At 39.5% G+C, this 26230-nt stretch overlaps 2 protein-coding genes across 12 annotated transcripts in view; both read right to left on the bottom strand.

The window, feature by feature from the left end:
• LOC115659409 (sodium channel protein type 3 subunit alpha) overlaps positions 1 to 26230 on the bottom strand; it is a 964414-nt gene that overhangs the window by 715205 nt on the left and 222979 nt on the right. The gene's annotated exons all lie outside the window — the stretch shown is intronic.
• SCN1A (sodium voltage-gated channel alpha subunit 1) overlaps positions 1 to 26230 on the bottom strand; it is a 173153-nt gene that overhangs the window by 90668 nt on the left and 56255 nt on the right. For 5 of the 10 annotated variants that reach the window (XM_030579451.1, XM_030579452.1, XM_030579457.1 and 2 more), the window contains 5 exons: positions 22761 to 23073; positions 9167 to 9285; positions 2192 to 2281; positions 1201 to 1329; positions 394 to 485 (listed from right to left, as the gene is read on the bottom strand). In XM_030579451.1, coding sequence (XP_030435311.1) covers positions 394 to 485; positions 1201 to 1329; positions 2192 to 2281; positions 9167 to 9285; positions 22761 to 23021 — 691 coding nt within the window. In that variant the 5' untranslated portion in view covers positions 23022 to 23073. Of the gene's footprint in view, positions 1 to 393; positions 486 to 583; positions 676 to 1200; positions 1330 to 2191; positions 2282 to 9166; positions 9286 to 22760; positions 23074 to 26230 lie in introns of those variants that run through there. The other 5 variants (XM_030579453.1, XM_030579455.1, XM_030579458.1 and 2 more) reach the window with 2 other exon arrangements.

Here is a 26230-nt window from a genome sequence, read left to right as displayed (position 1 = left end):
TGTTTCAAACAATTTTAGTTTTCACAGTCACAAATATCCATAGAAAATACTACATTACATTATATTGGTAAAATACATATGGGTAAGAAAACCTCAAGATTACTGATTTTTTTGTTGAATATGGAGAAGAAAGCTTGACATCATAAGATGCAAACCACACAGGCTGTAAATTGCAATGTCTCATGCAAGAATTTGTTAAACTCAAAGGCTGATTCCAAAAGGAAAAAAGCTAATGTTAAAATGCAAAGAATCATAGATTTCAATTAATTCTATCATCTTATGATTCCTGTTTTGGTTTGGTTTTTTTGGCAAGCAACAAGGCTTGTGTTAAAATAACGTGAATTGAGCTTCAGTGGAATGAAATTCAGCCTCAGTGTTTAACCTAGCTCTCACCTGGAATGACTGATATTGTTTTCAATGCTCGGAGAACTCTGAATGTTCTCAACGCTGAGACATTGCCCAGGTCCACAAACTCTGTCACATATCTGTAATAGGGGAGTTCACACACAAACACAATGACAGGATAAAAAGGAACAGTTGGGAGGTACAAGGGACCTAACACCTTACACCAGTTACTTCTTACCTGGGATTACAGAAATAGTTTTCAAAGCTCTCAATACTCTGAAAGTTCGAAGAGCTGAAACATTGCCTAGGTTTACAAATTCTGTTACATACCTGTAGGATTAAATCACAGTTATTCAGAATTTAGGCAGAGTTTATGCTACTTATGAGGGTCTTTCATCAAGACCTCTTTGGTGATTTTAGCTAATAAATTAAAAAGCAACAGTCAGCTGTTTACCTTTCACTGCAGTTTGCCTTGCATTAATTTGCCTTCATGGCCTTCAGTTAAATGTAAATGTCTCTGAAGCAAACCACAGTGATTTTACTTTGAAAGCACACAATTTATCTAGACTAGACTGGAAAATTGGAGCATACAGTGAAAGCGGTTCCTTTTATTCTGGTTAGAGAAAAATGCAGAACATCAAATTAGCTTCTATAAACTAACTGTACTAGTGGCTTCTGCAGTATATATGCTTACATTGGAAGATGAATACTACAATATTCATAACCTGCAAGTCATTTTTAGACACAGAAAATACATACTCCCAATAAGTTAGCTTGGAAATTTTTTTGGGTCTTTACTGACACTAATTTCATGGCCTTTTATGTTCTTCAATTAAAAAACAAAACAAAACTTACGCAAATGTAATGACAGTGAAATCAAGCCAGTTCCATGGGTCTCGAAGGAAAGTAAAATCTTCTAAACAGAAGCCCCTTGCAAAAATTTTTATAAGTGATTCAAATGTATATATTCCAGTGAAGGTATACCTGGAAAAAGTATCCAAAAAATTAATAGAGACAAATACTAATTCTTTATAACAGTTTTATTTTCTTGTTGCTAAAAGTCTTAGGAATCAAATTAAAGATTCAGTTAATTTAAAAAATTGAGAATAAATAAAGTAAATAAATAATGTCTTAAAATACACTATTCACCATTATAAGTATCCTTATATTCTAGTACATTATTTGTGAAATACTTTTGACTTGCCAAGGGTAACTAGACTGTATAAGCAGGTGCTCTTTTTTAGCAATTGTATAAATCTAAAGAAATAAACGTTTTTTACAACAAAATTCTATAATAGATGAAATTATAACTAAGGCCCACTTGGTCTATTATTGTTGTCCAACAACACTGTAAGATCAAGTTTTTTTTATATTGTCTGGGTCACTAACTTCTAAAACCTCTAATATTAACACTGAACAATAGCATGTGCTTAAAGTCCCATTTCAGTAAGACTACTTATTTGCTTTCCTGAGTTGGCATCTATAACTAGGTGGCTCTTGTTTTACTACTAATGCAGCAGTATAATCAAATCAACAGTATTGTCCAGAAGGCATAAAAACACTCTCAAGATGCTACATCATGAAGATGAGGAAAAATCTTCATGTAGATTCAAAGGGCAATACTATCTATGAACATTTGCCTCATCTTTTTCTGTAGTCAATTTTTTTCTTTCTAAGAGCGGAAGATTTAATCCACAATAAATAGTTTTCTTTAGAGAAAAAAAAAACAGTAGTAGTGTCACATACTGACTGCTATCAATGTCCTTCACTGCAAATAAAATAATGGTTCCTAGAAAAATTCATTTCAGATCTATGGATATATTTAAAGAATATAGGTTTAACTTACTCTACATTCTTTGTCCATTCCGGAGGGTTTTTAATGGTCATAAACACACAGTTGGTCAAAATAGTGCACATAATAAGCATGCTGAACAATGTACGTTACAGTCAAGGAACATACAACAGCAAATTACAATAGCACATTAATAATACATTTTAATTTCAACCAAATTCTGACACATACAAAAATCGCACTGATTTAAGTGACAATTCCAGATTTTAATAAAGTATTAACCCAGCAGTTTTCTCATTAGTAAATTAAACTTTATTAGCACTAAATTAACTTGTGGTGTAAGCAGAAGCAACTCATTTTTTTCACAGTGTCCCTATCCAGTGCTTTGTGCACACTAAAAACAGTAACAAATCGTAACAATATTAAGCAATGAAATCTCCTCATCCCCACAGCTTGTTGACAGTAATAAATAGCAACTTCCTCCCCATCCCATTTGAATCCACTGGAATCTTCTCTAACAATTCAATAGCTTGAGTGAAAAGACAGGTCTTGCAGGATGCTCAGAAAGTCAGAGAACCTAGTTTTCTTGGACCAAGGGAGGAAGCAAGTTCCAAAGTTGAGGATTCCTCACTGAGAAGAAGTTACCTGTAGCTCCTTTGTGGTGAAATTAGGAGGCCGTCAGCTTGTGCACCTCCACTGATCTGAACTGTCATAGTATTACATGAGCATAAAGATAGTGTCTCTAAGGGACCTAGAATCCTGGATAACTGTAGCAAGACTCACATCTAAAGGAAAAGGTCTCAACAGTCTCACTGAGCACAAATAAGAATGGTATTTAATTATTGCTGCTACTAGTAGCAGCTGAGGATACAACACATCAGGCAGAAAACCTATGTAACAAATGGTCAGGCAGAAAATATACATAACAAATGGTGAATAAACTCTATTTGTTTATTCCACCAAATAAGCCAAAATAGCCAACGTCTAGTATTCCATTTACTCCCACAATCAAATAAGCATTATCACAGCAATGTCATCCACTTGATGAAGACATTGTACTCTCTGTTTCCTCACCAACTCTCCTAGAATTTGATTTTGAACTAGAGGAGGGAAGCAGAATGTAAACTGAACCCTGACAGAGAAAGAGCACGTCAGGGAATATGAGCTCCTGTGGAACCCCAACAGAAAGAGAGATCACCCCACTGGGGCAGATGAGCAAATGCCCAATATTATTCTCTGTGACCTCTCAGACAGACAACCATCAGGAGCCAGTAAGAAAGAACTGTCACGGAAGTATGTCTTATTCTACCCATACTATAGTTCAATACTGTCTCATGGTCAATGATAAGGAAAGCCACTGAAAGACTGGTATGAATCAGCATGGCAACCTGATTCTCATCCCAGTCGTCAACCAGAACAACTAGTGTAGCATCCCTGCTATAGTAAGGCCTACAACTCAAACTGATTGGGGTTAAGGAAACCTGAGTATGCTACATGACTGCAGCTGCCTCACTACAACAAGCTCAGCAATGTTACAAAAAGAGAAGATTTGACTGAGGCAACAAGTGTTTGCAGAATTAGTGATTCTATGTAGTGTTTTTCACTTCCATTGATACTAAACATTCAGCATATTTATCCAAGTGTTTAACAAAAAGTGAAACACTAAAATAAACAACAAACAGGAAAGTGATGTAAAATTACCACATGATGGCACCATAAGCTACAAAATGCTAGACTTTGTGCCAAACTTACTCTGGAAAATGTTTTACCTTTATTCATCTTTTATAAGAGATATGTTCCTACAAAACAGTTCATCAAAGGAGCTAATGTAGGGTGACCAGACATCCAATATTATTGGGATCATCCTGATATTAGGGGCTTTGTCTTATATAGGCAACTGTAGCCTCTAGCTGCCACCCCTCCGCCTTAAAAAAAGTGTCCCTATTTTTCACACTTGCCATCTGGTCACCCTAAGCTAATGATAGATATATCCGTTTGTAAGTATGAAACACTTTACAAATAAATTTGTATCCAAAAAGCCCAAATATGCTTTGCAATTTAAAATTAAATTACATGCTAATTTTTTTTGCTGTTGAACACCTTTTTAGGCTTTGAACACAGACTAAACTTCACTCTGTAGTTGCAAAGGGGAATATGAAAAGTACTATCTTAATGCACTAGATTGGTGTACATTGGTACTGCTGTTAGTAGTGCCTGACCATTTTCCCTGAGGTGATCAAAATCAGTAAAGAATGACCATACCTTTCAGAGTAAACATTCATGGCATGCATAGGAACTTAATTGCCCAGCCCCCATTGACATCAGTGAGTCTCAATATTATTGACTGGCTAACTTCATTAATTTTGAAGGTTATATTATCAAACAAGTTCAGCATAGCATAACTGTTATTCTGTGACTCAGAATATCAAATGTAGCTACCATTGGAATACCCCTCACACACACTGTTCAGACAGATACCAGGAATTCCAGTTAACATGCTCAGGAAACCCCTTTGATGTCTTTTTGTGGAGGTAGTCTCTTTGGTAGTCTCAAAGGGCTTGTGAATGCTAGACTTCAGGTGCCAATGTATCAATATATTTAAAACATAGTATGGGGTAGATAATTAAGTGTATAATACTATTAATGCTAAGTATACATTCCTTTGTATGTATAGAATAAAATATTCTATTTTAGTAATATTTAGGAACCTTATTCAAATCTATTGAATACTTAATTTCTATTTTCATCAGATCAGTGATGTTAAACTGGTTTTAAAAGAAATAAAATGGTCAGGATAGCACTACTATATTTATATAGTTAGAAATAGGCTATATGAACTTAGTGATTACAATAAAAAATAAAAAAAATACATTAAAAGAATGTGAAGGTTGCAAAGTCAGGCACTCAAAAATTAGATAATGCCAGAGCCAAGGCTGCTTGTGCAACTCCTTTAGTGCACGGGACAGACTGTGCTCTGGGAATGAAGGAGAACTTTGCAGTGATGGAGGCTGTTGTCTGTAAGATCACATACCTTACAATTTATGCAACAAAGGAGGCAGCGGCTCTGATTCATTCCAAGAGCACACTCCAGGGGATCATCTCTTGACTGAAGAAGCTGAATAGCATGCTACAGAATTGGCATCTATCTTTGCCTCAGCAACAGAGTTTCTATGTGATTCTCAGCAAGTCACATAAACCAGAAATTTCATAGGTAGTATTAAGTGTTTCATATTTTCTGGGTACCTAACATGAGACACCAAGGGGCTGATTTGCAGAAGAGCTAAGTATTCAAAATTGCAACTGAAGTCAATGGTAACCCCACTCTGAACGAAAGTGCCATAAAATGCTCAGTATTCTCAAAAAAACCCCAGGCATTAGACTTCTCAAACTGGGCAATCAAAACTGATACCTTTGATGATTCTAAATTTAATCTTTGTGCCTCAATTCCCCATGTGTAAAATGGGGATAACAATACCACCACTCACAAGGGTGTTGTCAGATGAAATTCAATAATATTTGTAAAGAACTAAGGTGCTACACAATGAGAGCACGACAGAAAACACCCTCAGAAAGAAATTAGTAATTCTGTATTCACTGCAGGGCTTGGATGGCACTATATTGTGCATGCAGGCATAAACTCAACGATGTAGATAAAAAATATTGAAGAGCTACCCATTCAGTGAGCACCATTTATCCTGAGCATTGAATGAAAAAATAGCTTGTGATCATGTAATTAAAGACTATACCATAACGTATATACACAAGGGGGTCTCATTAAGGTTGTACAGACATTTCCAGACATTCTTTAAATGCAGTGTGCGTGTGTGACATATATGGATAAATTTATCAATTCCATCACATATGATGGATTCCACCATGTGGAACTATACTGCCCTGACCATGAGACATCAGTAGGGTTGGGCTCTTTAGATCCATATAGCACAGCCTTCTACCACTTGTGCTCAGAGATTAACTGGCAGCAAAGGCTGTTGTGTTCTATGTGGACCTGTCATTAGAGGGGGATAGACACACATTTTGCCAATAATTTCCCAGCTATTTTCTCACATCAAAGGAATGTTGAGACTGAGGACTCCTGGGTTCAGTTTCAGGATCTGTAGTGGAGTGTTTCTAGTGGTTACAGATCTTTCTGCTCCTGACCCTTCCCATCCTCTCTCTGTCCTCTTCTGCTCCAATGCCCCCTCCCTTACTATTATCCTACCAGATTCCATCAGTCCACTCCTACCCCTATGCCCCTCTGCTCCTATTCCCCCATCACAGCGCCTGTCTCTATCCCCTCACTATTCTCATTCCTTCTGCTCCTGCCTGTCTCCCTCCCCTCTGCTTTTTCCTACCCACCCCCTCCCATCTTCTGTATCCTTTTTCAGCTGTTCCCCCTCCCTTCCAGGTTTCTGCCCCTGCTCCTCTGCCCTGCATCTCTTCCTCTCCCCTCCATCCCAGTTCCTCACCTCTCAAGCATTAAAATGAATCAGCTTCCTCCTTCTCCTTCTTCCCAGGAGAGGGAGCAGCTAGAGCATAGGAGACAGAGCCCCTCTACTCTCAGTTCCTGTGCCTAGTGCCACAGCAGCCACCAGCAGTGGAGAGGATTAATTTCAGGGAAAGTCCTGGAGTCCCAGAGTGGAGCATGCTCAGTCATTTGGTGTGGATGGCACATGCACAATCTGGTCATGTGTAGAGCCATATGGGGATGGCCCATGTTCAGTGAAGACAATCTTCAGAGAATTTAGCTGTCAAACTCTACCAAATATTGACTGAGTATGTGCAAACTGTGACTTTTCAGAGACTTATAACTTGGCAAATTTGAGCAGTTTTTCACAGGGACAGCAAATGGCACATTCCTGATGCAAAGACCAGCTCACAGCCAAGTTTTATGACCCTCTCCAAACCATGGAGGTGCTAGACCTTCTCAATGCAACAGTTGTAAGATTTTTTCCCAAAATGGATGGAACAACATATTTTTTCCCAAATCTCATTCTTAGAAATGGGTAATCCGTCTGAAATGTTCCAAAAATATTCACCCTGAGGCAGACACATGGCATGGAAATTTTCAGCCTGAACAGTTTAAGTCTGGTAAAGTTATAAACAACTGAAAACAGAGTCTTATAATGAAAAGTATCAGACAATATTAGCTACATGCATCACTACCTGTGCTGCTTTTAATATATTGCATAAGTGAGCCCAGAGAACCTACGAACTAATCCTTATGGCTCACATAAAGTAACCCTAGCAGTGAGTTATACCAGTAGTTGTCACCTTTGTATATATTTAAAGGCATAAATGACATAAGCAGACCATAAAAGAACTAATCCAATCCAGCACAAGGAGATCTCCACCTAAAGGAGGTAAATTACTTGCTCTCAAGAGCCCAGGTACTGTATGTAATAAAAATATCAGAATTTTATATACAAGCCTACTTCCTTTTTGGTTGTTGTGCATAACAGTTACTCTTTGCACATAGGTATATAAAATATATGTGATCTGAAATTATTTCTGTGATTATAGGTTTAGGAGAAACAATTGAAAAGGTACTCAGAAATTCTCCCACCTCTAAAATTCACTAACAGACAAAACATCCCCTCCCATTAATCATCCCCTATCATCTTCCCAACATTGGCCAATAATATTGCAATGAACATCGAATCACAGATTTATACAAATAGGGGCTTGTTTACATGGCAGCAAGGTCTGGACTATGGGAGTGAGAATTTTAGAGCATGCCAACATGCTTCACTCTAACTGCTCTGTGTAGACTCTGTTGGCATGAACTAAAAGGTATTTAGTTTGCATTGAAAGAGTCTCAAACTACATTAATAAGAACTATACAGGGCAGTTAGAGCACGTTAGTGTGATTTACAATTCACATCTCCATACACTGCAATGTGCTGCTGTGTAGACAAGCCCTATGAAACACTCCAAAATATTTTGTTAAACAAAGCACTATAGGCCTGATCCAGCACCCATTAAGGTTCCCATTGACTTCTATGTAAATTAGATCAGGTGCTTAAACCCCAATCCTGCAAACACTTAAGCAGGTGTGAAACTTTACTCATGCAAAGACAGGGAGGGATAGCTTAGTGGTTTGAGCATTGGCCTGTTAAACCCAGCATTGTGAGTTCAGCCCTTGAGGGGGGTCATTCTAGGGATCTGGGGCAAAAAATCTATCTGGGGATTGGGCCTCCCTAGAGCAGGGGGTTGGACTAGATGACCTCCTGAAGTCCCTTCCAACCCTGATATTCTATGATTGCAGGGGCAGAAATAGCTCAGTGGTTTGAGCACAGGCCTGCTAAACCTAGGGTTGTGAGCTCAAGTCTTGAGGGGGCCACCTAAGGATCTGGGGCAAAAATCAGTACTTAGTCCTGCTAGTTAAGGCAGGGGGGCTGGACTCAATAACCCTTCAGGGTCCCTTCCAGTTCTAGGAGATAGGTATGTCTCCATTAATAATTATTATTAAGTAATCCCATTGAGTTTGCTACTCGTGTGTAAAGTGGCACACACAGCTCAAGTGTTTGCAGAACTGAGGGCTTATTTGGAATTTGGAGACAAGGTTTATTTTTGGCAACTTTTAAAAAATCAAAGTTCTTTGTGTACTAGTAATTCACTCTACAGAAGAGGGTCAGTAACATATACTGCACTTGAATGTCAAAATTATACAGGACCCATCCTGTTGTAAAAATGCTACAGATTTTAATAATTAAATTAACAGGATTCCAGAGAAATTACTCTAAAAACCTACAGAATCAAGATTATGCTATCCCTTTTAAAGTTTTTTTGAATTATTCCATAGATTTCTATTGAAAGAATATCATATTTAAAATTCCAAGGATAATTACAAAAAATTATAGGAAGGTTGTAATTTTCTATTAAATTCTACAGAATTTTGCTATAAAATTTATATTGTAAAATAAAATTTGAAAAAACCTGCAAGGATTTTATTTTTTATAATGAAACAAACAATTGTGCAATGTTATTTTTAAAGAGAAACATTTTGAACCAACCACTTGAAAAGGATATGAATGTACCAAAATTTTAATAGCTATTTTTCTAAGAGGATTGAAAGGAGTTAAAATGTACAGGGCAGAGGTGGCACTGAATCGGAAGATTGCCTTCCCTTTATTCAATACTATAAAAGTCTGAAAAAAGAAAGAAAGAGCAGTTTAAAGGTTTGCATTCTGCATTAACTTTTTAAAATCAATTTTTTTAAATAATACACAAAGTCTTACATTACATTTCTACAGATAATTCAGAGTAAATCATATTTCTACATCCTAATTTTGGAAAGAAAACATATTCCCATGACCTACCTGCAGTACAGGATAACATTTTCTGTAAGGATACCACATTTGGTCTTAAAAAGATAGGGGTTTCGTTAAATACACATTTACACACTTTTCTCTGTCACCTGTACATAAAGTAAGGTGCAGAAGTGGTGAATTAAAAAAATTACTGACTATTTTATAGCCTGATTATAACTAAATGTTTCCTTTTTCCCTAAATACCAGAATCCTTCTCTCTTCATTGCCTCATCACAGCGCACGCACACACTAAATCATGGGCCAGATAATAGGAGGGGACTTTTTACTTGAAAATCTCTGCAAAGGATCCATCATTGACTTTAACACCAACTGTTCGACTCAAGGGGAGAAGTGGTGGTTGTTACCTGTGGAAAGCTGCCCCAAACCTAGAAGATCCGCTGCTGTGTCTCTGACCCCTAGCAATACACCTCACCCTACTCTCGTTCCTGAGTGGTGCCCTCTATTGGAGCTGCACCCATCCTGCCTGCTTCTCTCGGCCCGCCCCTACTCCATGTCTCCCACTCTATGTGGGCCCAAAAACATACATGTCTGGGAAAGGCGTGTACCACAGAGGCATCTGATCCCCGCTTCTGCATGGAAAAAAGGAGACTGTGTGTGGAGAACCCCTTCAGATACGGAGCTAAGGACAATGGGGAACAATCTGGGCTGTGTTTTCACCTTACAGTTCCGATAATAGATTTCAGATATTGATGGTCTTCAAACAGCAGCAACAGATGGTATAGGCATGGATGAAAATTTTTGAAATAGCCAAAGAGGAACACATTTATTTGGCACAAGGTTTTAAAGCCTGAGTTAAGAGATTACCGGAAACATTTATAATCCATAAATATATTGAGGGGTGGTTTCTAATGTCTTTGCTAAACAGCAAAAAAACACTTACTATGGACTCACGACCTCCAGATTGTCATGTATCCAAATGATGTCCCTGTGTGCTAGATTCTGTATTTGTAGCTATGAGCTAGCTGACATATACGTAAATATATATTTAAATCACACACTCTGCTGACTTGGCATGTAAGGAGAATACACCAGCTGCATTTAGTTAACTCACATCCTCTTTGGAATCTTTCTCAATCTTTGAACACAGGCATATTACTGATACTGTTAAAAATAACATTATCTTGCCAAAGCTAAAGTTCTGAGTGGAAGCTGCTGGTACTCCTCAAGTGCATGTATTGTTCCACTTTTTTGAAGACATGCATATGCAGCTCCAGATCAGAATCAAGGCCCCATCATTTCAAAAAATGTCCATTTTCCCCCTTCACTCATGACTCATTTATTTCCTCAGTGAAAGAAACATTGTGATTTACCATTAATATCCTCAAAATAGGTATATTGATCCTGTGATTTATAAGCCAAGACAAAAATTTGATTTCTGTCGCTCTCTTCTTGTCCCTCTGCTGCAACAGGAGACCCACCTCTCAGCCTCCAATGAGACACCTCCCTAGACATCCTGACAGCTGCTGGAAAAGCCACCTCAACACTCTGAGCTGAAGGCTGCCTCTGTCATGCAGTGACAACACTGTGCGGATTCTCTGATTCAGGCCTCAGTTTCGGCTGAAAACACTACCTCACTGCTGCTTCCTAGCCTAAGATGGGATTTCTAGTAAGAGAGAAGTGAGATGAGACTACATTTCCAAAGAACTCGGACACAACCACTCTTCCTCCTCTTCTTTGCCACAACAACTAGGCTATAAGCCAGAAAACTAGCTAGTCCTTAACAGTGTAAAACCATTAGGGCCAGATTTTGTTGTTTGTACACAGGCCTACCTTGGGGGCCATGTGGAGCCTCACAACCCCACAAGGATCATCAGCAGGTTGCACTGTGCACCTTAAGGTAGTGCAGGGTGCACTCTTCTCCATGTCTAGTGGCGGGGCCTAAGCTCTTTTCCTTGCTGAAGTTGGTTTGCACACCTGAGCACTAATAGGGAGTCACTTCTGTACCCAGAGTGCAGAGACTGTGATTTTCTCTTACACAGAAATGGGGACACAAGATGGAAAGGGTTTTTAAGCCGTCATTTTTACCTATCTGCATAAGAGCCAAGGACAATACAGCCCTTTAGAATGAGCCAGCTTCACAAAGGTTAATAAATACTGCTATTTGAACATGGACAACAGATATGGGTATTCGCCTATGTACTCTATTCTACTTTGATGTGAGTTTCTTTTGCAGGTGTAGGACTGCTGGAAATTAAGCTATATGCAATAAAAATGTAATTTATTATATAATCAGATGTCTGTGTATGACTAGCCACTCTAAGGTCAAACAGAGGCTGTCAAACTTGTGTCTTTAGAGTCCAATTTTATATTATCCAATATTAAAATGTTATCTTTTGTGGTAAATTTTGAATATAAGATCATTTAGAAAGAGTAAAAAACCATCGGACCCAGCATGCCTGCCCATTTTGTTTATCTTGATCCAATTTTTCTGTTTTTTTCACTATTTTCCTAAATCCTTGCTTTCTCTATATATTAATGGACTTACCTGAGGGATGAATTTGTCTCTAGATCAATTTGCATATTTAAATTTGATATAAATTTTAGTTGTGACTATATTCCTGTATTATTCTGTGCCAAATTATATGAAAGCTCAAATGCTATCCTTTGCAAAACTGTTTTTTTAAATAAAATTTTAAAACACTGCAGAGGAAACTTTGAAGCACTGTGGAATATGTTCTGAACTGCGATGAAGGCAAGAATATAATGCAACCAAGTATGGGCAGCATGGTGTTAGAAGGGTAATGACAGTGTGAAAATATTACCCCGTGAGACAGAGACAGAGAAGGTAATAGGAACCTTGAGACAAAGGAGGATTGGTGGAGGTTGGGAGTGTCAGAGCATGGGTGAACAGGCAAATGCATGAGAAGGATACAAAGAATGCTATGTGAGGGACAGCTGATGGCAGGGAACTGGAATAGTTGGATATACTAACAGGAGCCAAGCTTTGGTGTGAGAAAGTATATCTGTCAGCCAGACCAGGAAGGAGATGAGTGCTGGACAGTAAGGATAGAAAGATAAGAGAGACAAGTGTTGGGGGGGAGAAGCTACAGAGATAGTCAGGAAAGAGCTATTCTTTAATATGGGTCAATATAAACGTATGTGTGTGGCACAATGAGAGCACTGCAAAACTTTTACATCAGGGCAATCATGGACAAGCTAATAGGATGAAACTAATAAGAGCACTACATTCAGCACTAAGGCAGCAATTCCACCCTTAATTCACCTAATTTTGCCCTGCTATTGAAAACATCTCAGAACATTGTGTATAAGTGACAATACTTAGGGACAACTGGTGCGTGTTTATGACAGAGTAGTTGAGTGATGGGGTAGACGGGGTAGACAAAGCCCACACTGGGCTGGAAGGGGTTAAAGGACAGTCCTGGGCCCAAGTACTCCAGCCCTGCAGAACATGCTCCAGCTGGAGAAGGGGTTGAAAAGGGAGCTCCAGCTCGGAAGGGGGCGGAGATCAGACCTACACCCTGAAGGCTCCTGACAAGGGCACCAGAGAAGCCTACCGGAGGGAATAAGACTATATGCTGAGCCAAGTTGGAGCTGATGATTTGGTTAGCTTTTCTTTTCACCGTATCCGGGACTGAAAGCAGGGAGAGCAAAGCAGTGGTAGGAAGTGACCCAAGGAGGATAACGCAAGGGGTACCTTAGAGGGCCAGACACTGTTGACCCTCCTAGGTTTCTGGGTCAGAACCAGGTGGCATGGGTGAGCCTGGGCTCCACTACCACTATAGGAGGGACTCAAACCACCCGTTCAACACACTTCACCTCTGATTAAAGGAGGACCAGGACTGTAAGATCAGCTCTCTGGGAGGAATACTAGGAGTGCTAACCACTAGGCAACCTAACCCACCAAGAACTCTATTAAGGTAGTCTTAACTCTTTGTTACCTGCTTTGTCAGTTTATATTAGATTGTGATATTATGTCAACCCTCAAAACAATGTTTTCTGCTAAGTTTAAAATGCTGTTCCAACTTGCAGAATGGCTCTGTAAGTAGGAAAAATTATCTGTGCTTAGTTGAAAATTTCCTTTCTTTGTGAAGTGAAGTTCATAGGTCTGCTATAATGGGTACATCCATCTGCTTGCAGTTTGGAGGCAGAATTAGATCAGCATCTGGCAGCAGGGGAATCTCCTGCTCCTTGAAGTGCCATACAACTGAAATAACTCCCACAGCCAGGATAATTTTAATCTACTTTCCTAATTACAGACTGTGTTAAATATATGATGATCCGAGGAATGGAAAAACTGCCTTATGAAAGGAGACTCAAAGAGCTTGGCTTGTTTAGCCTGGCCAAAAGAAGGCTGCGGGGGGATATGCTTGCTCTATATAAATATATCAGGGGGGTTAACGTTAGGGAGGGAGAGGAATTATTTAAGTTTAGTACTAATGTAGGCACGAGGACGAATGGGTATAAACTGGATATTAGGAAGTTTAGACTTGAAATTAGACGAAGGTTTCTAACCATTAGGGGAGTGAAGTTCTGGAACAGCCTTCCGAGGGAAGTAGTCGGGGCAAAAGACTTTCCTGGCTTTAAGACAAAGCTTGATAAGTATATGGAGGGGATGTTATGATAAGATTGTTAATTTGGGCAATTGATCTTGGATTACCACCAGATAGGTCTGCTCAATGATCTGCGGGGAGATGTTGGATGACATGGGAACTGAGTTACTGCAGAGAATTCCTTCTTGGGCGCTGGCTGGTGAGTCTTGCCCACATGCTCAGGGTTTAGCTGATCGCCATATTTGGGGTCGGGAAGGAATTTTCCTCCAGGGCGGATTGGCAGGGGCCCTGGAGGTTTTTCGCCTTCCCCTGCAGCGTGGGGCACGGGTCGCTTGCTGGTGGTTTCTCTGCAGCTTGAGGTCTTCAAACCAGTTTTGAAGATTTCAATAACTCGATCCTGGGATAGGGGTTGTTATAAAATTGGATGGGTGGGGTTCTGTGGCCTGCCTTGTGCAGGAGGTCAGACTAGATGATCAGATTGGTCCCTTCTGACCTATTAGTCTATGAGTCTATGAGTCTATATTTTAAGGAAAAAGCATAATAATGTCTCTTACTTCAGTGTGTGGTAAATTCCATCTAATGACAACAAACCTCAACAATTTCCATCTCTCTTCTGGATGATGCATGTGTTTCCTGGGTGGCCCAGATATATAGACCTTATTACTCTAAGAAGGGAAATTTTCAGGTAAGGATGAATAAATTCTCCCATTTTCCTTCATGCTAAGGTCCAGAGATTTGCTACAATGGAATTTTCATACCAGTATGCCTCCACAGCAGGAAGCAGGATCAGCCTGTAAATGTGGACAACCAAAACAAGGTACATAAATATCACTTCCATCTTCCCAAACTTCTGCCAAGAGAAAGGAAAGAGTGTTGGCTAAGCCTGGATGAACAAGATGCAGAATTCTGTGAATTTCTATATTGATGGCCATGTGGTGTCTAACAAATTTTAATATAGGATACTAGACTACTTTGCCCTGAGATTCTCTGTGCTCCTAAACACTGGACTTTGATGCTTCACCAAAGGAGGAATATTTCTTGAATATATTTGGAGAAAGACTGCTATGACAATTGTAAGAACTACCTCTCTGAATTAACAGTACAATAGTGGGTTTCATTAGAGAAAGCTCCTAACTTCAAATAAAAAAAACCCCTCATCTGATTGGTGATAGTAGCCCTCAGAAGACCTAATCATGGACAGGTACAACAATACCTCCTGCAGGGGGTTCAATCTGGGTAGTGCTGTGAAGAACAGAATGAGGTTCTAATATTGTTCTTTGTGACCTTGTGGGTTTGGAATACGATCAAGACTGTAACAAAGCATTTAAGATGGGGATTTGTACAATGCTTCCTTTTCTTGAACATGTTGAAACCATTGGACTACAGAGACCTGACCCTTTTTTGACCATAATAAAGCCATTCTGGAGGAATAGTTTAACATGGTAGTTGAACTATGGACTTTGCAGCAACCAATGGAATGAGTTCTATTTGGTGGCTTCTCTTTTGGGGCCCATAAATGAAATAATCACTTCATCCAAATATTCATTTTAATCTGGTTTGGTCCGACGTGGAGTGTTGATTTTGCAATTACAGATCTCCTCAATGAGACAAATAACTGAAGATGCTTAGGCAAGCCTGAAAGCCATAGTCTCTTCAGTTAGAAATGCATAAACAATACCACTGCTTCTCTCTTACGTATTATTGTGTGGAAAAGGTGGGAAGTCATATAGTAGAGCCCTTGCCCAACTTCATTAGATACTCCCCACCATGTATGCCAGGTCCTGACACAGAGGCCACAGGGCACTTTATTTACTGTTTCCAGATGCAAAAAGGTCAATCACCAGCCCAACAAACTGATGTACAAGTAAAATATTTCTGTGTGTTGTGGCCATTCTGCTAATCCAAATTCTGCTGTGTAAGTCTTGGTATACCTCTCCTCCTTGGTGGACAGAGACAGCAAACTTTTCTCCACCCAGGACAAGATAATTTCTCTCTGGAGTAGGGCTGACCATGCTCTCCCTAGTGATTATGAAAATGCTATCAAGATATGTTGACTGTCGAACGGGTCTGTTTTCCATGGAAGGAGCAGTTCTCATAGACCTCAATGAATCACTGTATTCCAGTGGGTTGATGCTGTGCTTTCTCCTTCTGGTACTCATTTCCTGAATTGTGTCAGGAAGATCCCTTCAAAATTAAATTTTGATTCTCTGCATTCACCAGTTGTGGGAGCAGAGATTACACAATTAGAGCTAGATCTCTGCCAATACAGAGGACATCCCTGGAATTACTGAATCATATGAACTTTGGATCCTAGAAGCTCTGTATGTGATCAGAACTCCCAATAGGCTCTAATAAGAATTGGATTTTTGTTTTTGTGACATCACAGTTATCTTCATCTCAAGTTAACATTCTTCTGAAATAAGACCTTGTGCCTAATAATATGACTCCTCAGCTCAGATCTGTTACTGATTTCTCTAGCACTGTGCATCTGTGTTTGTCCTGAATCCAAGATAGTCCAGGAACTACATCACTCTGTGTGTTTCCTTCATTTTTCTGTACAGAGCCCTGATCAGAAAAATTGTCTAAAACAAGGTAAGCTAATTTCCTTCTCTAAAGCCAGTATTACAGCTACCATGATCCTCAAAGGAAGCCCTAGGAGTAATGCAAGATCAAATGGTAATGATTGATTGAAGATGGTAAGATGGGTATTCTTTGAAGACAAGCTCCTTTAGGAACTTATTTATATGTTTCAGACTGAGCCCTGCTCTGCTTCTCTGAAGCTAGAAATAGAACGGGGAGTGGGTTAATGCTCTGATCTGAAATAGATGATGTCTATTTCAGATTCATGTCATGGCTTTTCCATGGGATGCAGAAACTGGGTTGGAACAAAACTGTTCCTGAAATTCTCACACAGTGCAGGGTATCGCCTCTGGGCAACATCCACTGACCTCATTTGATCAAAGCTAGAAGAAGCCCTTTTGGTCTCAAATTGAAAGAGTGTGGAACGATTCAGGGTTTTCAGTCCAAATATGGCTGGCTGGGAAACCTGCAGATAGCTCTGAATGAGTAGAACTTGTTCTACCTACCACTTGCAAAAAGATATTTTCTCTTGCTGTACTTCACAAACTGCTTCAACTTGCTATATGACCTGTACTCTTTTCTATAGCAGCTGATAGGAGTCAGGATTGCAAGTCAATTTTTCTAATGACCAATTTTTCTAATAGCCTCAGCTTTCCATAAAGTTTCCCATTGTATCACTAAAATAGCAAGAACCACAGACCCATACACCTGCAAGAGACAGATTTGACCACTTCCCCCAGACCCCCTCCAACCTCCCCACACACTCTTCTTTCCTGGGATAACCCTTTAGACCATGTGATTTTTCAGTTGAGAGTGTCCACACTTGCAGTCTCTCACTCCTGTTAGCATTGCTTGTGAAAGCATCCCAGGGCACTTAGGGTGTCAGACAATTGTTCATATAGGTTGGGTGGTTTGGTTTTGTTGGTCTGAAGCTTTCATGCCCAAGGGACAGGGCTAAGACAACGCCAACCTAGACTTGGATGCCTGTGAAGGGCCTGTATAGTGAGGAGACTACTCTTTTAGATAAAAATATTCCCCCCATTAGAAACACAACCCCTAAATACCAGAGAAAATAGCCATGTTCGTCTCCAGTAGTGATACCAGGTTAACTGATGCACAGTTAAGAATTTTCTGGGCTTATAAAATGGATGCTGGGGTGGGAGGCTAGTATAGAAATAAATAAATGATGGGCTAAGAGGCTCCTTACTGCCTGAATATTAGGGCATGGGGACACACAGTCACAGCTGGAAACAGCAGCCCAGTAGCTAGGGCACAGTGTCCTGCAACAGCAGCTAAGGGATGGTAGACCAATACTTTCCCAATCTTTTAGGCGTTGCAGGAAATTTATCCCTCTATTACTCTTTCCCAAGGTGCACAAGGAGGTATATATAGCTACTGATGCTTCCTGACTTACACAGCATTCTGTTTTAGAAAGCCTTGCATAACTCAAATTTTGCTTAAGTCGGAAACTCCGACCATTGCACAAAAAACTCCCCTCCCCCCCCCAAACAAACAAAAAAACCCCTCCTATTTCTAGCTTATGAAACTTTTTCCATAAGTGCAGATTTGCGTAAGTCAGGTCTCGCGTAACCCGAGAAGCATCTGTATAGCTTGCCTACAGTAGCTGCAGACCTCTTTCACCTTGTTTCACAATACTCAGCACATTCTGGCCTGAAAGAGTGTTTCCTCTTGGGGTTGTTTATGTTTGTCTATTTAGTTTTTAAAAATTTATTTTACTATTTGATTCCCTAACTTTAATTAAGACGGCTGGCCTTCCTCCCTGAAAGAGGATGTATTTGTGGAGGTCTGGGTATGCATGACTAGAGGAATCAGTGCATGTCTATGGCCTGGAGTTTTCTGCATGGATTTGCCATGCTGCACTCTGTGAGGGTGAGCAAGGGACCCAGGTGCTGAGGATTATCCACTGTGCTTCACTCTGTGAAGGTGAGCAGGGGAACAAGGTTCTGAGCATTACCTGCCCTCCTGCACTCGGTGAAAAGGAGAAGGGATATTATTCTTTTATTTCCCCATAATACCGCTTCAGACCGGGGTAGCAAAACTGGGCTCAGAGACCGTTCCAAAATGTATTTCTGGTGGCTACCAATCTCCCTGTCCTTAAAGATGCTGGTCTTATTTGTCTCCCTCTCCCATATAAGACTCTTCTGGGTCTCTCAAAGACAGGCTCTCTAGATGTTCCACCCATCTCTATTGCTGGCATTTACATGGGCCAGAGAGGTCTCTGTTTCTCTGGGAGGTCTCAGCGTAGGATATAAGTTGGAATTTCAGGAGGACCAGGAGCTTTTATAGAGGTGACACTGGGGCAGGAAGCTCGACCTGAAGGCTCCTTACTGTGCGCTTTGCTATTGACTGTGTCCATGCTGCGACTTTGTGCCCTCCACCGCAGGCAGAGGTATGGCTGCTGGTGTGGGCTATGCAAATTCAGCCATGGTCATCCATTTGGTGCGTTGCCCTTTAGTGTCACTTCCCTTATGGAGATGGGGAAACAGGGGCTACTGGCCCTGAATTAGGGTTGCCAGGTATCCAGGTTTCAACTGGAATGCCCAGTTGAAAAGGAACCCTGCTGGCTCTGGTCAGCACCACTGACCGGGCTGTTAAAAGTCTGGTCAGCCGTGCAGTGGGGTTACCTGCCTGCCCTGGCTCTGCGTGGCTCTCAGAAATAGCCAGCCTGTCCCTGCAACCCCCAGGTTCCAGGGCGGCCAGGGAGGCTCCCTGCACTGTCTCTGCCCTGAGCGCCAGCTCCACAGCTCCCATTGGCTGGGAACCTGCTTGATTGCCAGAGCTTACAATGAATTGTGGGGCAGTCAGGAATATCACTTTACTTGGAGATTTTACATAGAAATCAATGAGACAAAATGCATAAAGAACCCTACGTTTAAAAAAGTAAAATATGTGATTTCTGTAGAAGTAGGGCAGCAATTTAAAGAAAATTTCTCTCAATCTAAAACAGTGTGAATGGCACAGATTGGCTCTTTCAGTGGCATCAAAAATTGGCCTGAAGTAAAAATATTGTTCCGACACCATATTTCCATTTTCTTTTTCTCTAGTCAAAATAGAATTGTAATATAAAATTTAGTAAGCTAAGTCACACTTAAAATACTGCACTTTGAGAAAAGTTAAAAATCACTCTTTAAAAATTACATATCTTGGTATTTATATGCTCCCCATCACCAAAGTATCTAATATTTACAGTGATAAATTGGAAACATCACAAATCATCAACTGATACTGTAGCTAACGTCTTTTAGAAAGCTTCACATTGCTGGGGATAAAGCTGCTGCCTCTATACTGAATGCTGAGGCAGTGTAACAGAGAAATCCTGCAAGGACTCTGGAATATTTTAAGGCTAGCCGTATGTGCAAACTCCAACAGAAATGTCCTAATTGCTGTCTTTAGGTCTCATTCTGGTATTTTTTGCTTACTTGTGTGTTTCTTGAGCTATATCATACATCTCCTATATAGTTCAAAAAGCAAATATACTGCTTGGTCTTTTCTATCAAAGCAGGTGCAGAATACCAAATAAGGTAATGATTGTATGTAACTGCCAGTTTCAAATCTGCAATAACCTAGAGAAATACCTGCTCATACAAGCACCCAATTTAATAGGTCTGTAATCTGCTCTTTTTAAGTATATAGCAGATATGTTTGTCTAAATGTTAAAAATTAGGGCTGTCAATTAATCACAGTTAACTCACTTGATTAAAAATAATAATTGCAATTAATCAGTTTTAATTGTGCTGTTAAAAAATAGAATACCAACTGAAATTTATTAAAATATTTTGGATGTTTCTACATTTTCACATATAGTGTATTCTGTGTTATAATTAAAATCAAAGTGTATATTATTTTGGATTACAAATATTTGCACTGTAAAAATGATAATCAAAAGAAATATTTTTCAATTCACCTCGTACAAGTACTGTAGTGCAATCTCTTTGTCATGAGAGTGAAACTTACAAATGTAGATTTTTTTTTTGTTACCTAAGTGCACTCAAAAACAAAAGAATATAAAACTTCAGCGCCTACAAGTCCACTCAGTCCTACGTCAGTCAATCGCTAAGAGAAACTAGTTTGTCTACATTTACAGGAGATAATGCTGCCCTCTTCCTATGTACAATGTCACCAGAAAGTAAGGACAGGTATTTGCATGGCACTTTTGTAGACAGCACTGCAAGGTATTTACGTCCCAGATAGAATGCTTCGGCCACCATTCCAGAGGACATGCTTCCATGATGACGACGCTTGTTAAAAAAATGCTTTAATTAAATTTGTGACTGAACTCTTTGGGGGAGACTGTATGTCTCCTGCTCTGTTTTATCTGCATTCTGCCATATATTTCATGTTATAGCAGTCTCGGATGATGACCCAGGACATGTTCATTTTAAGAATACTTTCATTGCAGATTTCGCAAAATGCAAAGAAGGTACCAATGTGAGATTTTTAAAGATACCTACAGCACTCGACCGAAGGTTTAAGAATCTGAAGTGCCTTCCAAAATCTGAGAGGGATGAGGTGTGGAGCATGCTTTCAGAAGTCTTAAAAGAGCAACAGTCCGATGCACAAGCTACAGAACCCGAACCACCGGAAAAGAAAGTCAACCTTCTGCTAGTGGCATCTGACTCAGATACTAAAAACGAACATGCATTGGTCAGCACTGCTTTGGATTGTTATTGAGCTGAACCTATCAGCATGGACACGTGTCCCTTAGAATGGTGGCTGAAACATGAAGGGACATATGAATCTTTAGTGCATCTGGCATGGTAAATATCTTGCAACACTAGCTACAACAGTGCAATCAGAATGCCTGTTCTCACTCTCAGGTGACATTGTAAACAAGAAGCGAGCAGCATTATCACCTGCAAATGTAAACAAACTTGTCTGAGCGATTGGTTGAACAAGAAGTAGGACTAAGTGGACTTGCAGGCTCTAAAATTTTACATTGTTTTATTTTTGAATGCAGTTTTTTGGTGCATAATTCTACATTTGTAAGTTCAACTTTCATGATAAAGAGATTGCACTACAGTACTTGTCTTAGATGAATTGAAAAATACTATTTCTTTTGGTTTTTTTACACTGCAAATACTTGTAATCAAAAACAAATAAAGTGAGCATTGTACACTTTGTATTCTGTTTTGTAATTGAAATAAATATTTTTGAAAATGTAGAAAACATCCAAAACATTTACATAAATGGTATTCTATTATTAACAATGCAATTAATCATGATTAATTTTTTTAATTGCTTAACAGCTCTATTAAAAATATTAATAGAAAATATTTATGTGTATTGTATTATGCACAGCAGCCTCACAATAGCTTGGTGTCAGCTATTTTTCAGGTTCACTATAAATGCTCCGCCATTTACAAAGAGATAACAGAATAATATACAAATTACTAGGGGCTCAATCCTGCATCAGCGAACCCAATAATATTTTGCCATAGATTTCAGTGGGAGCAAGTTATTTTCCATGCAAGCCTAGATTTTCATTTTATTTATTTTAGGCTACGTAATGTGGTACTTGGATGTAAACAATACATTCAGGTATTATATTGCATTTGTAACAAAAATAACTGATTTAATAATAAAAGCAACATTAATCTCCACAAAATCATAGAATTGTATATGTATGCATCCCAAGCTCATCATGCAAATTAAGATGCTCACAGTACCATGAGTCCATGGTGATGAGCATGGTCCAAATACATGGGTTAGATTGAGACAGTTTTTTAGCATTCAGTTGTTAAGTATCAGAGGGTAGCCGTGTTAGTCTGGATCTGTAAAAGCAGCAAAGAATCCTGTGGCACCTTATAGACTAACAGATGTTTTGGAGCATGAGCTTTTGTGGGTGAATACCCACTTCCTCAGATGCATGTAATGGAAATATCCAGGAGTTAAGTGTTCTTCTATTTATTAACTTTTTGGAAGAGGGAAATACATGTAAGTTGTTGACTATGAATACTTCCTCCACTTGTTACATATCCTGTTCCTTTCTATGATGCTCAGCTAAAACTATCCTCACACCCTTTGTTGAACAGTGGAATACCATTTGCATACATATGGTATGTTACATAACAGAGCTCTCTTGTACATTTTATGTAAATTACACATTATGTACATGATGAAAAAATCCAAGCATTACTTTATGAAAGTGACAATGAAACATGCTTGATAATAAATACTTACTTTTTTATTAATGTAATATGGGTCCAGATCCTCCAAGGGCTCGGACACCATTCCTGGAGGTATGTCACCATAAATAAATGGAAGTGACTTTCCTGCCTCCAAGTCACTATTTGGTTTTGGGCCATTTTCATCATCTTTATGGTCTTGTTTTGAATACTTAGTCTTTGCTGCAGCAATCCGTTGTTCAATAGCTGCAAGAGACTCTCTAGTGAAGTAGTGGAAGCTGTCGGGTCCTGGTGGTACAAGCACTGACTGCTCCATCTTTTCATCCTGCTCATTTTAATTACCATTTATTCTCTTGCATAAGAAAGTGCTAAAAGAAAACAGAAAAGAAAAGATGAACATGTTAGATCAAGGGAAAATATTATTTAGTAATTTATTTTGCTTATGCCAGCATCAGTACATGCAAATATAAAATACTAAAAACAATTTGTGAAATTCAATTCAGTGTTTAAAATAGAAGTTTGATCGTTTTCAAAGGCACCTATTTCATTCTTGATAAGCCAACTATATATAAGCCGAAATAATTTCTCAGTTCTAGAATTTGTTTAATCAATTTTTACCCAAAGTATTTTATTGGAAGGTTTGCTGATACAGTCTTATTGCTACTGATATTTTATTAATTATGAAAAAGTGGTCCCAGTGCAGAATCTTCAGGGAACATATTGTTAATTATAAAAGGCCCAATTCAGCAACTCTTACTCATACTGAGAAGTAATTACTCACTTGCATATTCACAAGTAGACTTATTGAAGTCAATGGAAGAAAGAGCTGCAGAATGAGGACCTAAACAAATAAAAATTGGCTCCATGTATTGCAGATAGGAGCTCTGCATTACCAAAATATATGGTTCCTAAGGTTACTTGTGCATCATTTATTCTCTTTACAGTTAACAAAAGCAATAGTTTCTTCATATTTCTCTTTCATTTAAACAATTGTTCTGTATACTAGCATTTTCTTCAGTAAAGATGTTTACAAGTGAAGAATTAACAAAGTATTTTTAACAAATATAGTAAGCAGCTTAAAAATAAGCATGGGCACAGAAAAATGAGTGCACAATAAAACTGCAGATCCTGCATATTTTATGCTGCTGAACAATCTTCTGATTTTAGCAGGTACATTGTTTAAATGTGTGTTTGGGCAAGCAGTAGAGCACATATGCAGTCTCCACCCATTAGTTGGCAGGGCTGTGTGGAAATGATGAGGCAGCCTCTGAGGAAGGTTGGAGGATCACTGCCGGACCTAATACATTTTTGACAGAAGCAAGAGATGAGGAATGGCAGAAATGTGAGAAAGCAAGGGATGATGAGGAGGAAGTGATAAGCAGCACAGAGAAAGGAGACTGAAAAAGAAGCATGGGTTGCAGAAAAGAAGAGAAATAGAAAGGGGGAAAGAAATATTGGCAGAAAAAAATTAGGGGCACAGGAGAGAGGAAAATTAATGAATTAGAAGAGAAAATGGAGGGAAAATTAAATGAAAAAGTTGCAAACCTGGAAGAAAGTAGTACAAAAATAGGAATAGAGATAAAAGCAATGAAAAATGCCAAAAGAAAAGCAGACAGAAGAAGTGGGGGATACAAGTCAGGGGTTGGAGGAGCAGGAAGGGTAGAGAAATACAGAAGGGGTGGAAATCTCTAGCAAAAAAAAAATTAATAAAAAGAAATAGAAACTGAAAGAGAAGTAAGATGAGAGACTAAAGGAAGAAAGAAAAGCATATAATGGAAATGGAAACCAGTAACAGATATTATATACATGTAAACTTAAGCAGATGGCCCATAGAAGTAAAGGCACTATAAGGACAAACATTTTAAAATCACACTAGTATGTACAGTGGTGTCTCTGTTCAGTGGTGAAGATGGAAGAAGGAAAGTAGAGTGATGAGGAGATTCCATAGCTGCACAATTTGCATTTATTTTCCCTCATTTCTGAGACAGTTTTTTTAAAAACATATTTGATCAGGACATGCAGGAGAATGAAACACAGACAGAAGGATGGATTTCAAAGTGGAAAGCTGAAACTTTATTAACTATGAACTTTAATGGATGGAGCTAAACCCTCACAAAATACCAGATATTTACTTGAGTCAAGGGATATGTTAAATGATCTCATACCAAATAGCCAATATTTAGGGTTGGACTCTTCAGCATAGCCCCAATGATTTAACCCACCTCTGAATCTTCTCACTCTGCCCCTAGGAGGAGAATGAGGGTACACATGAAGGGTATTTTAGTCTGTGAAGACTTAAGGCCCTCCCTTCTTCCGCAAGGCTAAGAGGGTCCATGCCTGACATTTCTTGGGTCTCAGTCATGTTTACCTCTGAAAGATGACCTTTTTGTGTCTCTCACCCACAATTGCAATGAAATTACAAAATCATTACTTTTAAACACTATTCTTACTCATTAACCTTAAACTGAGCTTCCAGGATACTTCATGATAGGTAGAAAATCCCACCAAACACCTTGTCAATACTTTTCTGAGGGAGGAACTCCTACACCTAGCAATCAGTCAGACCCACAGAATCTTATTCAAATTATATCTCCATTATAAGGTAGAGAGGCCAGGGCGGAAGAATGGCTGCTAGGTAGTCTGAGGGCTTCCCATATAGCTGGGTAGGTATTGGGTGGGGATGCATGAGAATCAAACTCTCCCTTCTCCCCATAGCCAATGGGTAGCAGAGAAAGGTGTAGAAATCTCGCCTTCTTCCCTGCTCCAACTCACCCAGGGATAATCTCCTGAGGGGTGATGGGGAGAAGGCTCTCTAGCAGCTGAACCTGCCATTCCTTTTCCCTTCCTCCCATGACCCCAGGGGTTACTTTTCCCCTGCCAGTGTAATCATTTATACATACACCCATTGAGATGGGGGAGAAGGCCTAAAAGGGTTAAAATGCGCACTATATAATTACAATAAGCAACACTTTAGATTAGATAGATAGATAAGCACATTTTCAAAGCACTCCCCACATTATGTTTAGAAAACTTCCTGTGTTTTCCAAGAGCGCAAAACTGGTGTTCAAGCTCCTGCAAAGCACCCAGAAGAGGCCCTTTGAAACTTCCTTTCTATACAGACAGCTGGTGCAGTCCCTTTTCTTTACACAGCTCCATGTTTCTAATTCTTCAGAGGTGCACAGGGGGCAGACTTAGCACAGGTTCAGTTGCAGCCACAGAAATTGTGAAACCAAAGGTGCAAAACAGTTCTCCCAGCCCACTGTGGAGTGGAAAGGAGGCCCTGACGTGAGGGGGAGAAGGGAGAGGAGATGGGATCTGGAGAGCAAGCTTGTCCCTCATTCACCCTGCAGTGTTGGATCCTGTCCTAGGGCACTGGTCCTGTCTCTGCGCTCTGGGAATTGAGATGTGGTGCAGGCCCAGCTGCTTCTCGGTGATGGCTGGGACAAACCTGAGTGGCTCTGCAACTCCATGTGCTAGGTTGCAACTCCCAGAGTAGAGAGCCAGGCCCAGCCCTGTAGGGCAGCA

Source organism: Gopherus evgoodei, chromosome 11 (genome assembly GCF_007399415.2).
Source record: "Gopherus evgoodei ecotype Sinaloan lineage chromosome 11, rGopEvg1_v1.p, whole genome shotgun sequence".
In the NCBI taxonomy this organism is placed as follows: Eukaryota; Metazoa; Chordata; order Testudines; family Testudinidae; genus Gopherus; species Gopherus evgoodei.
Note: the sequence above shows the minus strand (reverse complement) of the source record. Positions and strands in the feature narration are given on the sequence as shown.